The 14,507-nt window shown below is 52.4% G+C and overlaps 2 protein-coding genes across 2 annotated transcripts; one reads left to right on the plus strand and one right to left on the minus strand.

The window, feature by feature from the left end:
- Positions 1-893: 893 nt before the first annotated feature.
- On the plus strand, positions 894-1,468 carry CGGC5_v017128 (uncharacterized protein; the record flags this gene model as incomplete). Its single annotated transcript, XM_066153777.1, has 2 exons — positions 894-1,381; positions 1,453-1,468. The coding sequence occupies 2 exons, from the start codon at positions 894-896 to the stop codon at positions 1,466-1,468; spliced, it is 504 nt and encodes a 167-aa protein (XP_066007083.1).
- Positions 1,469-4,721: 3,253 nt separating this feature from the next.
- Positions 4,722-6,886, minus strand: CGGC5_v017129 (uncharacterized protein; the record flags this gene model as incomplete). Its single annotated transcript, XM_066153778.1, has 8 exons — positions 4,722-5,628; positions 5,677-5,883; positions 5,934-6,021; positions 6,070-6,339; positions 6,434-6,543; positions 6,594-6,627; positions 6,699-6,719; positions 6,772-6,886. The coding sequence occupies 8 exons, from the start codon at positions 6,884-6,886 to the stop codon at positions 4,722-4,724; spliced, it is 1,752 nt and encodes a 583-aa protein (XP_066007084.1).
- Between the last annotated feature and the right edge of the window lie 7,621 nt (positions 6,887-14,507).

Below are 14,507 nucleotides of genomic sequence, written 5' to 3' on the forward strand. Positions count from 1 at the left end.
TTCCAGGGCTGCCCTTGAAGGAGCGGTTCGATGCCTTCAAATGCGCCTTACTATCCGCAAATTCGGACGAGGAAGTGGCATCTGCCCTCGAGCGCTGCATAGATCTGGACAGAGCTATCGACAAACTTCTTGAGGATACGAGCCGGGAACGAGATTCAGTCGCTCGTATGCTGGAAGGGAGACTACACACAACTCAAGTGGTAATGCCGAACACAGGCCGACGCAGCCATCCGGCAAATAAACAAGCGAGATGATTCGGTGCACTTGGGGGTTGGTGGTACAGCTGTAGCAGGAAGACGATGGACAGGCCAATGAAGCGGTAAACGACGCCTTTTTGCAGGTGCGTCAAAGTGTGGCAGAGCGATCGTGACAAACAAGACGTCGTCGGGAGGCATTTTCCTTGGGCCTGAAAGAGGGGTCGCAGCCGACGAACGTAGAGGGTCCCACAGGCCTATTTTAGCATGACCTAGCGCTCTAGACGCTTTCAATTCCCCTAACCCTTTGCTTCGCTACGTGATTCGACATGCTGTACCAACAACGTGACAAACGGCAGATGGTTTCCCACGACTGAGAGCGTATGGAACTTGAGCGCTCATCCGGCTTGACGGACTTCAGGCGCAGAAGGGACGTGCATACAACGTCGTCACGCGGTGCAGCGGCGCAGTGCAGGTCAGCTCTCCGCAATTTAGCAACGCCTGCCCTGCTGAACCCCACAACCCTTGCGCGCACCTACATCATTGGCCGGCAAAGCGACTCACACCATGTCAACCCATATGAGTCACAAAAAGCTACCTGGCCGTATCGCCAATGAAATTTGGCCCATAAATACGATGCTGACATCTCCCGTGGCCTGATCTGATTATCCCCTTTTCGCAGGCAGCATCTGCACCGCAATGGCGCTGGTTTGCATATCAGGCGTCTACGACTTTCCTGGGCTCGTCACTTTCGGAGGCCGTATCAAGGACGGTCCAGCCAAGAGCAGCATCAGCATTTCTCTCACATCTACCCATCCGCGAAGCATCGATTCAAAATATCTAGTTTGCCCTGCGGACGACGAACTCTTGCCCTGCCTCGTATCATGCCTCACCTTCGACGATGTCATTAACACGCTTTCTATCGACATTGTGGAGGAAAGCGAAGCTAGCAAACAACGGGTGCGGGATATCGTTGGGCAAGTTGTACTATCCCCACACTGCGGTCTCATCTCTAACATCGAAACCCCGTCCCCGAAATCGTCCGCCGAGGCGCCCCTGAAGGAGTTGACCTCGCTTCTAAAGCAAGAAGGCATATCCGCTCTACCGACAGATCCAGCAAGAGCAGCAGACCTGTGGCTTTCTGCGGTGTACATACACAAATTGCCCGGAACACAACGCTGGCTAGGGTCTGGTGGCGCATCCCAGCTTCTACTCGAGTGTCTTTCTAACTTGCTGCTCGCATGCATCCGAATAAAAGCACTCGACGTGGCTGAAGGTATTTTGAAAGACGGTCTGGCGGATGATCTAATTCGTCGCCACGAGTTGAAGTCGGAGACGCGGGCAAGATGCCTTTACCGGATGGCTTTAGTCTACGAAGCCAGAGGGAGGCAGGAGGCGTTGCGAACCGCAGTGGCTGCTTGGCATTGCTCGCCAGATGAGAAATGTATTCAAGAGCTCCTGAAGCGGCAGCGAGCCAGCTCTTCGCGGGTTGGCGCCGAGATCGTCGTCGTCGAAGACTCAGAGTGTACCATCTGTCTCGGGCCGTTGGATCAGCCGACTAACAATAAAAGGCTGGGGTGCGCACACGTTTTCCATCATAACTGCATCGATCAGTGGCTTGGATTTGGCGGACAGACATGTCCTGTGTGCCGGCAGGTTCATAAGGAAGGATGACCTTTGTTAACTTTATCAGCCAGCGCAGAGTGTCAACTATGCCTCAGGGATATGGATCACACATACCAATAGATCACCCGTTCTCTTGTATTCTCGACTCAGCTGAGATGTGACTTCTAGCCTGGGTCTTTAGTTTTATCGGCGGACCAGACGCAGACGCGATGACTTGCTGTGTTCAGGTAGTCAACCATGTAATGTTTCAATATGACCAGACTTCTGCTCCTACTGTAACTGCCATCTGCGATGCGTCTCAAAAAGCGCCTGTGAACAGACGGCATGCATACAATACCAACTGCAGGCGGCAACTCGCCACGTCTGTCTTACGGCCTGGCCAGCTTTGCTGACCGCAACGAGCTCCTCCGGCGTGCAGCCGGATGCGCGGGGCGGGGTCCAGCAGGGTATCAGGATCAGAAAAAGCGCCTTGCGTATAGCCAGCTTGGGCAGTGGCCGGGGCGTAGTATCTGCTTGTGGACCACTCCAACTGCAGGCCGTTGGAGACATTTGTGTCCCACGGCGTGCGTCGGCCGCCGCCGTTGGGTACTATGCATTTGGTACTCTACGGGAGGCCGCGGCGCACCGCACCCAGTGTACAAGCCAGAACGGGCACACGTCCGGGGCGACCCCGGCGGCGGTGGACTGCCTGGGAGACGGCAGCTGGACGAGCGCATCGCTAGATGCGGAGCGTGCTGGTGCGGGGGGTCTCTCCGGTGGCGTTAGTCGGTAGTGGCTGCGCAGCGGGCTATCCCCGGATGGCGGCAGGGCTCTGAGCCCGAACTACAACGCTGGCCGTACCATCCTGAACGCCGTCGACGGTAGTGTTAATAGGCGCAGTCCACGCATCACAGCACATCGTCCTGTCTGCAAGTCGGCCTGCTGCGACCGTATTCTGGCCAACATGAGTATCGCTGTGCAGTTTTGCTCGACGGCGAACGCGGATCGCTCTCGACTCCTGTGCATTCGGCGTCTCCAACCCCATGCCAAGGGTGGCCACGTAAACGGCTGTTGGGGGGCGGGTCGTCTCACCGAGGCGAGGGCACTGTCAGCCCAGCGGCGTGGCTGCTTTTCTGCCAGTTTGCGCTCTGCCGGAACGTGGAGTCCTTTCCGGCGCAAATGGCCTGCTTAGTGGGGTGTTGCCCGAGGAGTACAGGAGCTTCCAGAAGACATTGGACGGGTACGCGTAGACATGGCCGCAGCGCGCCGTCTACAGGCCCGGGTACAATCAATCATGACCCAACAGTGCGACCGGCTGTTCTTCCCCAGTCGCTGTCGTCTTCCGGCTGCAGTATGGCACGCACCACGCGACTGACTCTTGGCTCTGGTATGTTTTGCCAGTGCTTGGGATGAAGTTCACCCCTAACAATATAAATTGTGGGTCGTGGCCGAATCAAGAGCACACTATGCAACTTCATCGCCTAATTAACGTCCGGGGATTGCGGAGCGATGGTTACAAACAGGGCAACCCAGCCTGCATTGCACGCGGTTGGCGTGTTTGAACACTTTCAGTACACTGTCAAGCAAGTAGACCATCGCCCCAGAGCGGCTCGCGACCCTCTGCTTGAGCTCTAAGCGTTGACCCATGTCACACCTGGAACTACGTGCGTATTGTATCGGGCGAATGAACGGGAACGCAAGCGAAACCAGTGCCGACGTGGAGGATGCAGCGTGTCTGAAGGAGACGCTGGAGTCACTCAATCGTCGCACAAAGCCCGGAAGGTCATCATGGCAGGTTGGGTAGGGCATCCTTCGAGTCCCCATCATCATCTAACATCAGAAACAGCCCGCCGTCCGAACGTAGGTCGCAGGGAACTTGCGAATCCATACACCGTCTGAACAACCGACAGATGCCCGGTAAATCTGGGAGCGGTGCGCAGATCACGGTGGATTGCATCTTCCGAGGAGCATAGTGCAGCTGAACGGCTCTTGGAAATGGATTTCTCATAGCTTTGTCGGCCCATCCGAGCCAGGAAGAGATCTCCCCGGTTATACTGCATCGGCAAGCTGAAGGTACAAGCGGTTACCATTTCTGCGAGGCTGCAGCCAGTCACGGAAGGCGCGATTCGGATCATGTCTACAGGCGGGCACGCCCTGATAGAAGCGGCGTCGACTTTCCAAGGCTTCAAGCAGGGAGTGCCAGCCTGGAGATCGGCGGTCTATGAGCGAGCTGAGTGACAAGTACCGTTGCGAGCAACTTCGAACGTTTTGTGAGAGCTTATCCAAATTAGTTGGTGAAACAAGAAGCGTCGGAAGATGTTTGTCGACGTAAACAATACCTCGAGGACCGGCAAGACCTGTTTCTCGCGATTCTGAGTGCTGGGCCTTTCGCATCATGTCCTTGCTGGGCACGGCGAATCATGGACCAAGTCTGACGGCGTGCTTTGTGAAGTCGCTGAAAAGTCCTTCATGGTCTGCTGCAGGCATGGGCTCCCAAGTCTGCCTTGTGATTTTTTATATACGCCTGGACCATAACCTGTACATGCGGCCGCTGCAACGCCTGGCTCGCAGGGCATTCCTCGAGCCCCAGTCCATTTGACAGTGAATTGGGACCCCTGGCGCAAGATCTGCGTAAAGACCCCCTGCACACCCTCGCAAACCCCAGCACACAACGCCTTGTCCTCCAGCGGCTCACAATAAGTCAAAGCACCCACTTTTCGACCACCCCTGCATTTCTGTCACGGTCTATGGACCGGTGTTCGGCCTTCGGCAAGACCCTCAGCCACGACTCATTGGACCCACCAAATCCAATGGCGCATTCGCTAGAAGGTTCCAGGAATATCGACAAGGTCAATGGCAAGGTTATAAGAATGCCCAGGAAATAGGGAGGATACGGCTCTGTTTCCTGTTCTTCAAGAAGATTTATTGTACTCGTAGTAGTAGGCTAGACCAATGGCATCGACCTTGTCCTAGACCCTTACACTCAAAGTCGACATCGCTGGATTCCCCATGCCTATCGTTGGCCTCTTCAGAATCTATATTGCCGCTGTTATAGTTATGCAACATATACTCTGGGATATTTTGTGCTTGGAAAAAGCTCATCAGTAAAAGAAGGTTCGCCGCCCGCGGCTGCTCCCGTTGGACCTGCTCAAAAGTCACCTGCCACGCTACTACGACGGAATTCGATGCGCCTTCGTAACGTTGGATATCCCCGTGACTGCTGTCAAGGAGTGTTTCCTTTCGCTTTTCACTATTGTGGAATTCCTCCAAATATGACTCAACGGTCACCCGGGGACTTCGTTTGTAGATATATGCCGCTGCTTGGTTGACGGCGAGCGGCACGTAGTCGAGGGTGTCAATCAGACGCAATGAAGCAGCCTCGTTAGCATCTCGGCCAATTTTCTTTTGGAAGAGTTGTAGTGCCTGTGCCTCCTCCATTGTTGGGACTCTGAAAATCATCTTGCTGTTACCCGTCAACTTGTCCGCGGCGTCCCAGCTGCGCGACGTGACCAGGATCTTGCCGTTTTCTCTCTTGGGTAGATACGGTAGATACGTTTCATTAGCATCCTTAGAGAGTAGCATCTTGACGTTATCTGCATTATCGATAATCATAAGCCACGGGCTTACATCCTCTCTTTGTAGCCAGTCCCGGACTAGCGCCAGGATATTAACGTCGGGGTCGCGGCGACGGGGAAGTGCCAGAACATCTGCTATAGAGCGGTAGGACTCTTCGAATGTTGCTCTCGTGCTGCCGTGGACCCAGAAGACGCTGGTTTTAGGTGAGGTAGCGTGGAGGTGGTGAGCAAACCGGATAGCCATCTGGGATTTGCTGTCGGTCTATTAGTAGAGACCTTTCAGTATAGCCATTGCGACTTACCCGAATCCGCCCATACCCACAAGAGCGAAGCGACTCCCAGGTCCCACATACTGCTCTTGAATCCATATCCAGATGTCGGACCGGTTCACAAAATCAGGGTCGGAAGGAAACGGCACGACGAAGTGAGGATTGCGGGCAATCGATAGGTCCTCAACTTTGCTGAGCTTGATATCTTGTACATCCCGTTGGATGTGAGTGAGACGGTGCCTAGAGAGTTAGCAGGCGCCGCTCTAGGCAGGTGTGTGGGTTGCTCGTACGTGTGATCTATTTGTTGGGACTGTATAATCATGACTCCCGCTCGTGTTTCCTCCGTTGTACGATTCACACGCTTCAGATCTCGTTGAACTGTTCGATATTAGAAAGTACTAATTGAACTGAATGTGAAATACTAACTAGAACCAAGCACTTCGCCAATTGGCTTCTCAGCTTCGACACTAGTTGGCGCAATCTGAAGTAAAAGATCATTGGCGTATGCTGCAGCTACCATGGCTGCAAAGCCTTGCCATTCCTTGTTCTTATGCGAGTCAGAGTAATCGCATATACCGCGGATGACCAGGCACCGGAAGTGGTTCATCAGGCCGGCCGCTTCCATCTCAAAGCACAAGACACCTCTTTCCGCTGAAAGCTCGTCTCGTATCTCGGCATTTTTCATCACTTGGTTTGCTGAAGCAATTAGTCCATGATGAATTGCAGGGCTGTCTTCATCTTCGCCCCGTTCGTCTCGAGAAACTATATTGGCGGTGTTTGCGTGGCATACCTGAGAGCAAGCCGCTGAAGAGTCGAGTGGGTGGGTGAAGTCTGGTTTGTAGAGCCGATCGGTACTTGCGGGTGGGCGTGAGTGTGTTTTCTGGAGTCGTTTCTATGGATCTAAGGCCTTTTTAACCTTAGAGTCGAGTTCAGGGCCCTGCATTATATACTCGGTCTCAAGTGCGGCAACGGCGTTAAGTAGGGCTAGTAGCGGTTAGTTTAAGCTCCCAGTCTCAATAAAGGCCTGATTCTGCATCATCTTGCCGTAGTCATACTGAATAACGCCGCCTTTTCCACTATCACGACTTCCGACAACCATATCGCCGAGGCGTACGTCGTGTTATTTACTTGGGGCGCCACCTCCAACACCAACTATCAATCCAATACGGATATTAGGGAAGCTATGGACCATATCTCTCGCCACGGTAGCGGCAGCAGCAATACCATACTCTCTCTTAGGCATAACAGCAATAACAACGTTGTGCTTTCCAATCGTTCCGAGAGTATAACTGTTGTTATCATTCCGTGCGACCGCTTCAGGGGTGGCATGTTTTTCATCGAGAAAGGTGCAGGCGGCGGCTAACTCGGTGGGAATAGCGCATATTCAGCCGACAGTATAGGATTAGAGATCAGGCATGTTTAGTATTTGTTTGGATGAAGAATCAAAGACATGCGGATGCTCATAAGAAGAGAGTCAGTTGAGATGGGAAGAGAAAGGCGATAGAGCATGGCGGGTGTCCTCGTCTATTTGTTGGACCCAAGATCAGGCTGGCAGCAGTCAGTTAGATCGGAGCGGTGTGCACGGGGGCTGCTCTACCGATTGATTGGCGAAGAGCATGCTGACCATGCCTCTTGGATGAAGCGCGAGAACCAATTGAGAAATACCATGATATGTATGTCTGCAGCGGTGCAGCGACGCCTTGTTGGTGCAGGGCATGGCGATGTTGTTATTGGCGCGCGGTGGTGCCAAGTGGAAGAGGAAGCGGAACGCCTGCCACTCACAATTGAGCAGAAGCGGGGTTGGTGTTGGATGGATTGGCGCGTCATCCACTCCCAAGACTGAGATCAGGCTGTCAGCCCGTTGTCGTGCGATGCAGCGGATCGTCTTTCTCGAGGCGCGTTTTCTGAACGGCGCGTAGGGAGCACAAGGGAGGCAATCAGCCCGTTGTCGAACCCTTGCGTCGTAGAATCGTGAACGGGGACCGCTCTGCGGCATCCAGTTGCGGCGTCATAATGATAGCTGACACCACAGCGCCGTTTCCGATTGAGAAGGAGGAAGAGCGATGGGACACCGGCGTAGGGAGAAGAGATGGGGGCCCAGCGTTTGTTGGTCAGAGTGGTTCCCAGAGTAAGCCGTTTCTGGCTGTCTCATTATTTGCTGCGTCCATTTCTGGCTCTCTCGGATTCTGGCGCTATTAACGCCTGCGCTGTGAGTACTTGCTCGCTACGGCCGTCAGCTGCTAAGCCACATCAGCTGTGGCTCCACACCACCACTACTAAACATGTTATCTAGGAAATTCCGCGAAACCCATTACGCCTTTTACTGTACTGTAACAGAGTAGATTACAGCACCAAACTGTATACAGCAGACGGATTACTTGGGAGACATCTTTAGGAGGACGTTCTAGAGAGCGAAGCTGTTTTGGATTGTCTTATCGTGGTATTTTGTTGGATTGTGGCCTATTTGCAGACGCGGCACCGAAGCGCGCGGCGCGGCGCGGCACTAGCGGACCCACTTTCGGCGCGTCCCGACGTGAAACATGGAGGCGGATCCGGACTCGATCAACGTCGCGGGAGACGCTGCCGACGTCAGCGAAACCGACCAGCCGTTACGACGCCTACGAAAACCATCAGCCAAAGCACGATTGAATCAAGGAACCTTAGAACCGAGCGAATATGCGACCCAACCAACCGAACCAACTGGAAGTGGACGGGCGACGGCCACCAGAAACGCGTCCGCTACCAAGGAAAGAGCTAAAACAGTTAAAGAGGATGACAGAGCCTTGCTCCTAGCGATGGGAAAGCAAATGAAAGAACTACATGCGTCTCTTAGGGTGGTCTTCGATGCGTAGAAGAAATCGGAACTGCGAAACAGAGACATCCAGGAAGAACTCCACAAAGTCACAACCCAGCTAAAGACCACCAAAGAGGAGCTACAGACGATCAAGAACGAGTTCCAAACAGCAAACGACAAGCTCGAGACGATAAAAAACCAGATAGGAGACGAAAGCAGCAAGACAAACGAAAAGCTTGAAACGATAAAACACCAGATGGAAGAAGAAAGCGATAAGGTAAACCAAAAACTCGAAGCCCTCACGACCCTAGTCTCGGTACAGACCAGCCCCAGCCCATCCTACGCCGACGTGGCCCGTACGACCCTGAATAGCCAACCAAGCAATATCAGAACCCTCACGCCTATCAGCACTACGCTGTCCAGCATGACCGACACACTCTACTGCACGATTGATACCTCTAGGGTTGAGAGTGAAGATCCCAGCCGGACATCAGTCAGCGCAATACGGACGATGGTTGAGAACCAGATGCGTGCTATAGAAGGGGAAAGTACGTCTTGGCGGTGCCGAGCGGTGACCAAGGACCCTAGGAACCCACAACGCATCAGGATTGCTTGCCGAAACGACGACGAACATACCATGGTGAAGCGAGCGGTAGAGGCAAATCTAGCACGAGGCGCCCGGATCCTGAGGGACGACATGTTCCCGATCCGCGTGGACAGCGTCAATCGCATAGCTATTCTGGACGATAACGGAGGCATTCGCGATGGGGTAGCCGAAGCTTTCGGTTCAGAGAACGACACCTCAATTGCGAAAATTGCGTGGCTGAGCGACAGGAGCAATGCGAAGACGTATGGTTCAATGGTAGTATACCTCGTGAAGGCCGCAGATGCACGCCGGCTACTTAAAGACGGCTTCTTCCACGCGGGCGGAGAGTCCGGCTATACTAGGCCCTTTGAACGCCGAGAACGACCAAAGCAGTGCTATAACTATCAAGAAATCACTAACCATAAGGCCTACCAATGCAACAAGCCTAAGGTATATGCGAGATATGCTGCAGAGGGGCACACCCATCACGAATACAGGGAATCGATTCTCAAATATATTCCATGCGGAGGCCCGCACAAATTATTCAGCAGAAACCGCAGGAGACTCTTCCCCATTCAACATAAGTAGACGGTTCCGAATAGTCCAACTCAACGTGATGAAACGGGGCGAGGTACACGAGAGCTTAATAAACGACGAAGCAATTCGCGATGCGACGGTGTTAGCTATCCAGGAACCACAGGCGAGGATCATTCAAGGCCGCCTCCTCACAACCCCAATAGGGCACCAGGGGTGGACGAAGATGGTCCCATCGACGTGCAGAGAGGGTAGATAGGCGATCAGGAGCATATTGTGGGTGAACAAAGACGTGGAAGCGGAACAGATACAGATAGAGTCGCCTGACATAACGGCGGCGCTTATGCGGCTAGACGAGCGGTTAGTAGTAGTGGCATCGGTATATATGCCAGGTGGTGATGGCCAGGCCTTAAGGAATATATGCGACAACTTGCAACGAGTTGTGGTAGATATCAGGCAACACGCGGGTAGGCCGATGGACGTGGTTATTGTCGGCGATTTTAACCGACATGACCAGCTTTGGGGAGGTGACGAGGTGTCAATGGTCAGACAGGGCGAGGCGGACCCAATCATCAGCTTGATGAACGATCTCGGCTTAAGCAGCCTGCTACCGCGGGGTACGAAGACGTGGCAAGGAGGAGAATACCGGACGACTATTGATCTCGTCCTAGCGTCTGAAGAGCCGACGAGTTCGCTAGTCAAAAGCGCGATACACGAGACTGAACACGGGTCGGATCACCGCGCGATTGAGACAACTTTCGATGTCTCGGTCCCTCACCAGTCCCACGAGAGCGCCTTCTCTTCAAAAACGCACCGTGGAAAGAGATCAATGCTAGGATCGCGAGCGCACTAGAAACAAACTCCTGCAAAGGAATAGTATAACAAAAGACGGACAAGCTTATGTCAGTAGTGATAGAAGCAATCCACGCCTTAACACCAAAAGCTAAGCTGTCACTATACTTAAAGCGATAGTAAATAACCGACTTAACGCAACTTCATTGGACTTACACCTATTAGAGAAAATGAGCTCGTATAGAGAGACGGGCAGGACTACTAAGAGCGGACCTAGAAGAAACGGCAAAAGGCGCATCTAAATAATACCACGACGAAATTCGTTAACAAAAGAGAAAGCACTGGAATGATTTCCTAGCAGACAACGACAACATTTAGAAAGCTAGCAGATACTTAAAAGCAGGGGACAAGTTATTCAGCAGGGTATCACAGCTGGTTAAGGCAGATAAAACGACGACGATAAACCACACAGAGCAAGCGGACGAGCTACTGAACACCATCTTCCCTGCCTTGCCCGAAGATATTGAAGATGAGGGCGACAGACCGCAGAGAGCTGCTGTGGACATGCTGCCTATTACGATAGAGGAAGTGGAACGCCAGTTGTTTGCGACAAAGTCTTGGGAGGCACCCGGAGAGGATGGGTTGCTAGCAGTAGTCTGGAAGCAGATCTGGCCGGTGGTGCGAGACTAGGTCCTAGCGATCTTCAAGGCATCTTTGGAAGAAGGGACCCTGCCGGATCAATGGAGGCACGCTAAGATCATACCACTTAAGAAGCTAGGCAAGGATAACTACACGCTAGCTAAGGCGTGGAGACCTATCTCGCTACTAGCTACACTTAGTAAGGTGTTGGAATCGGTGGTCGCAGAAAGGATATCACATGCGGTTAAATCCCATGGTCTGCTACTAACTAATCACTTTAGAGCGTGAAAGCAACGATTAGCGGAGCAAGCGCTTCTGCTTCTCCAAGAGCAGGTATATAATGCGTGGCGAGGCCGGCGCGTCCTCAGTCTTGTTAGCTTCGACGTGAAAGGGGCGTATAATGGAGTATATAAGAAAAGACTGATCTAAAGGATGAGGGCACGGGGTATCCCTGAAGGGCTACTTTAGTGGGTGTCAGCATTTTGCTCCAACCGCACGGCAACAATCCAAGTTAACGGGCAAGCCTCAGAGACACGATAGTTGCCCTAGGCGGGACTACCACAGGGATCACCGCTAACTCCAATCCTGTTCCTCTTTTTCAACGCGGACCTCGTATAATAACGAATTAACGCTAACGGGGGAGCAATAGCCTTCGTCGACGACTTCACGGCCTAGGTAACGGGAAAGACGGCACGAGATAACCGCGAGGGCATTAATGCCATTATAGGCGACGCTCTTAACTAGGAGAAGAGGAGCGGTGCCACCTTTAAGGCGGATAAGACAGCAATTATCCACTTTACCCGCAAAGAGTACAAATCTAACCCAGAACCGTACATAATCAAAGGGCAGACCATTCATTCTACGAAGCATACCAAGATCCTTAGCGTTATTATGGATGCTGGACTTAAGTATAAAGAACATATCGCAAGAGCAACATCGAAGGCCCTAAAAGCTGCACTTGAGCTGCAACGGCTTAGAGGCCTGTCCCTAGCAACGGCGCGACAGCTTTTCATAGCTATAGTTGCGCCGGTAATGGACTACGCCTCTAACGTATGGATGCATGCGTACAAGGACAAGCTAGTGGGACCTATCAATAGAGTACAGAGGATAGCAGCAAAGGCGGTAGTTAGCACGTTTCTCACCGTTGCAACGAGCGTTGCGGAAGCGGAGGCATACATACCTACCGCAAAGGAGCGCTTCTGGAGAAGAGCAATCAAGATGTAGACAGACGTTCACACACTTCCGGAAACCAATCCTATCCGCAAAATAACAACCCGCATAAGACGATTTAGGAAATACTGCTCGCCGCTACTGCAGATAGCAGAAGCTCTGGAAGCGGTACCAATGGAACAGCTGGAAACTATCAACCCGCTCACACTATCACCATGGGAGGAGAGAGTCAAAGTGGTAGTTGACAACGTGGAAACGAGAGAGACCGATGGAAGCGAGACAGTCCGCATCGCGGTTAGTAGCTCAGCAAGAAACGACATAGTGGGAGTAGGCGGTGTCGTCCAAAAACCCGCTACGGTTGGAGACGATCCGGAGCTCAAATCGTTCCACTTCACACTCGGTCCGAGGTCAGAACAGAACCCATACGGAGGACAACTAGCAGCAATAGCATATGCGTTACGCAGGTTGCTGCGAGGCATGACTAGCGAGAGGATCACAGTAGTGACAAGCAACAAAGCGGCGGTACTCACGCTGAAACGGCCCCACCAACAGTCGGGACAAGAATATCTACGATATATCTACGACAGGGTAGAGGAACTTCGAAAGCAGGATAACGCCATTACAGTGCTATAGAAGGCCGCAAAAGAAGAAGACGAACTGCTCAAGCAAGCGAAAGAACAAGCGCGTAAAGCAACGAAGGAGGGCGTCACCCCGCAGGCACAGTTTCTGGCGATAAAGTCCACGACGCTCAACCTAGCACGATCAAAAGGCGCCCCAGAACGAGCGCTACTAGACAAGATTAGAAAATTCTCCAAAAAGGTCAACGCGGCCCTGCCAGGAAAGCATACCCGCTAGCTCTACAATAAGCTCAAATGGAAAGAGGCGGCCATACTAGCGCAACTCAGGACCGGAATAGCAAGGTTAAACTCTTACCTTTATCGAATGAACGCGGCGCCGTCGCCTATATGCGACTATGGACGAGCGGCAGAGACGGTTAAGCATTTCCTCTTTCGATGCTCAAGATGGACGACACACCGGGCAGAGATGCTCCAATGCACAGAGACACAGAGGAGCAATCTATCCTTCTACTTAGGAGGCAAGAGTCCATTAGACAACGACAAATGGACACCAAACATGCAAGCGGTTCAAACGACGATACGATTTGCGCTAGCAACAGGCCGTCTTGACGCAAGGTGATGAGAGACGGAACTGGAGAACCTAACCCCCACCTTAACACATCAATCCCGATATAATCCCAACCAACCAACAACCCGGGCCATGCACAGCACGCATCGCTTTAGCCGCCGTAGATAGGACGTTGAACACTTGGAGACGCTGCTCCAAGATGGCATGCTAGCAATATAACTTAACCACGGGAATCCGTACAGAGGTTTGCAAAATCGGTGTCCGTTTTTGCAAGTCTAAAAATTCCACTGAGCACAGACCAGTCAGTCTTGGCGCTCACGGGATACGTTGCCAAACGGCTGGAGTACTTCTTCATGGAAAACAGTACATCCGTTGTAGAAGCCAGAACTGGCTTTTGACCCAAATGGCTCTTGAAGGTAGTAAACCCACCTTTACTGCTGATTCTCAGCCTATGCGGGTGCAGCAGCCCAAAATACCTAACAGCCAAAGCTGCGATCATCTTGCTTGTACGCAACCCCACTACAGGATATCGCTCTAAGCGAGAAGACACCATATCCGAGTACGCGGCGCCATCTACTTTGGTTGGACCTGATTGATAGGCTCGGGCAGCGGTGGGGGATCTTTCAAGTTCATGTTGCATAACCGAGTCAAGCATCTTGTGTTGGATTGACGACTGTGTCTGGATAAAGGGATGCTAGAAATGCATTGAATAATATGCAAGAACCGGTGATGATGGGTAAATACAAGACAGAACCCCGCTCGGACCGGTATAGGAGGAAATCCCTCAATCAAGCAGAACAATCACCTTTTGATCAATGGACCTCAGTGGTATTGCATTAAATCAACATCGTTTGTCTAACAGATCTGTCATGTGTTCTTTCTGTTGAGCACGGGCCTTCCACTCCTGGAGCGGCTTAGCTGCATTGCAGGTCGCAGGGGTACCTTAACAGAGACTACGCTGATCAGTTCACGAGAGCCCGAAATAGCTGATTAAATAGATCGCTGACAGCTGGCCTTCACAATAGACAGTCATCATGAAGCAAGCCAAAAACGGCTGATTGTGTGTATTCCAAGCAAACAACGTCAGTAATAAGCAGCTCCCTCCAACCTAAGCAACGCGTTATAAAGGTCTCGTTGTATCAGAGCTGCCGTTTCGTCCGCGCAGTAGCCGGCTTATGGCACCAGTAATACTTCTACTTCGCG

Source organism: Colletotrichum fructicola (genome assembly GCF_000319635.2).
Source record: "Colletotrichum fructicola Nara gc5 chromosome Unknown KSG_Nara_v1_contig11, whole genome shotgun sequence".
Classification (NCBI taxonomy): Eukaryota; Fungi; Ascomycota; class Sordariomycetes; order Glomerellales; family Glomerellaceae; genus Colletotrichum; species Colletotrichum fructicola.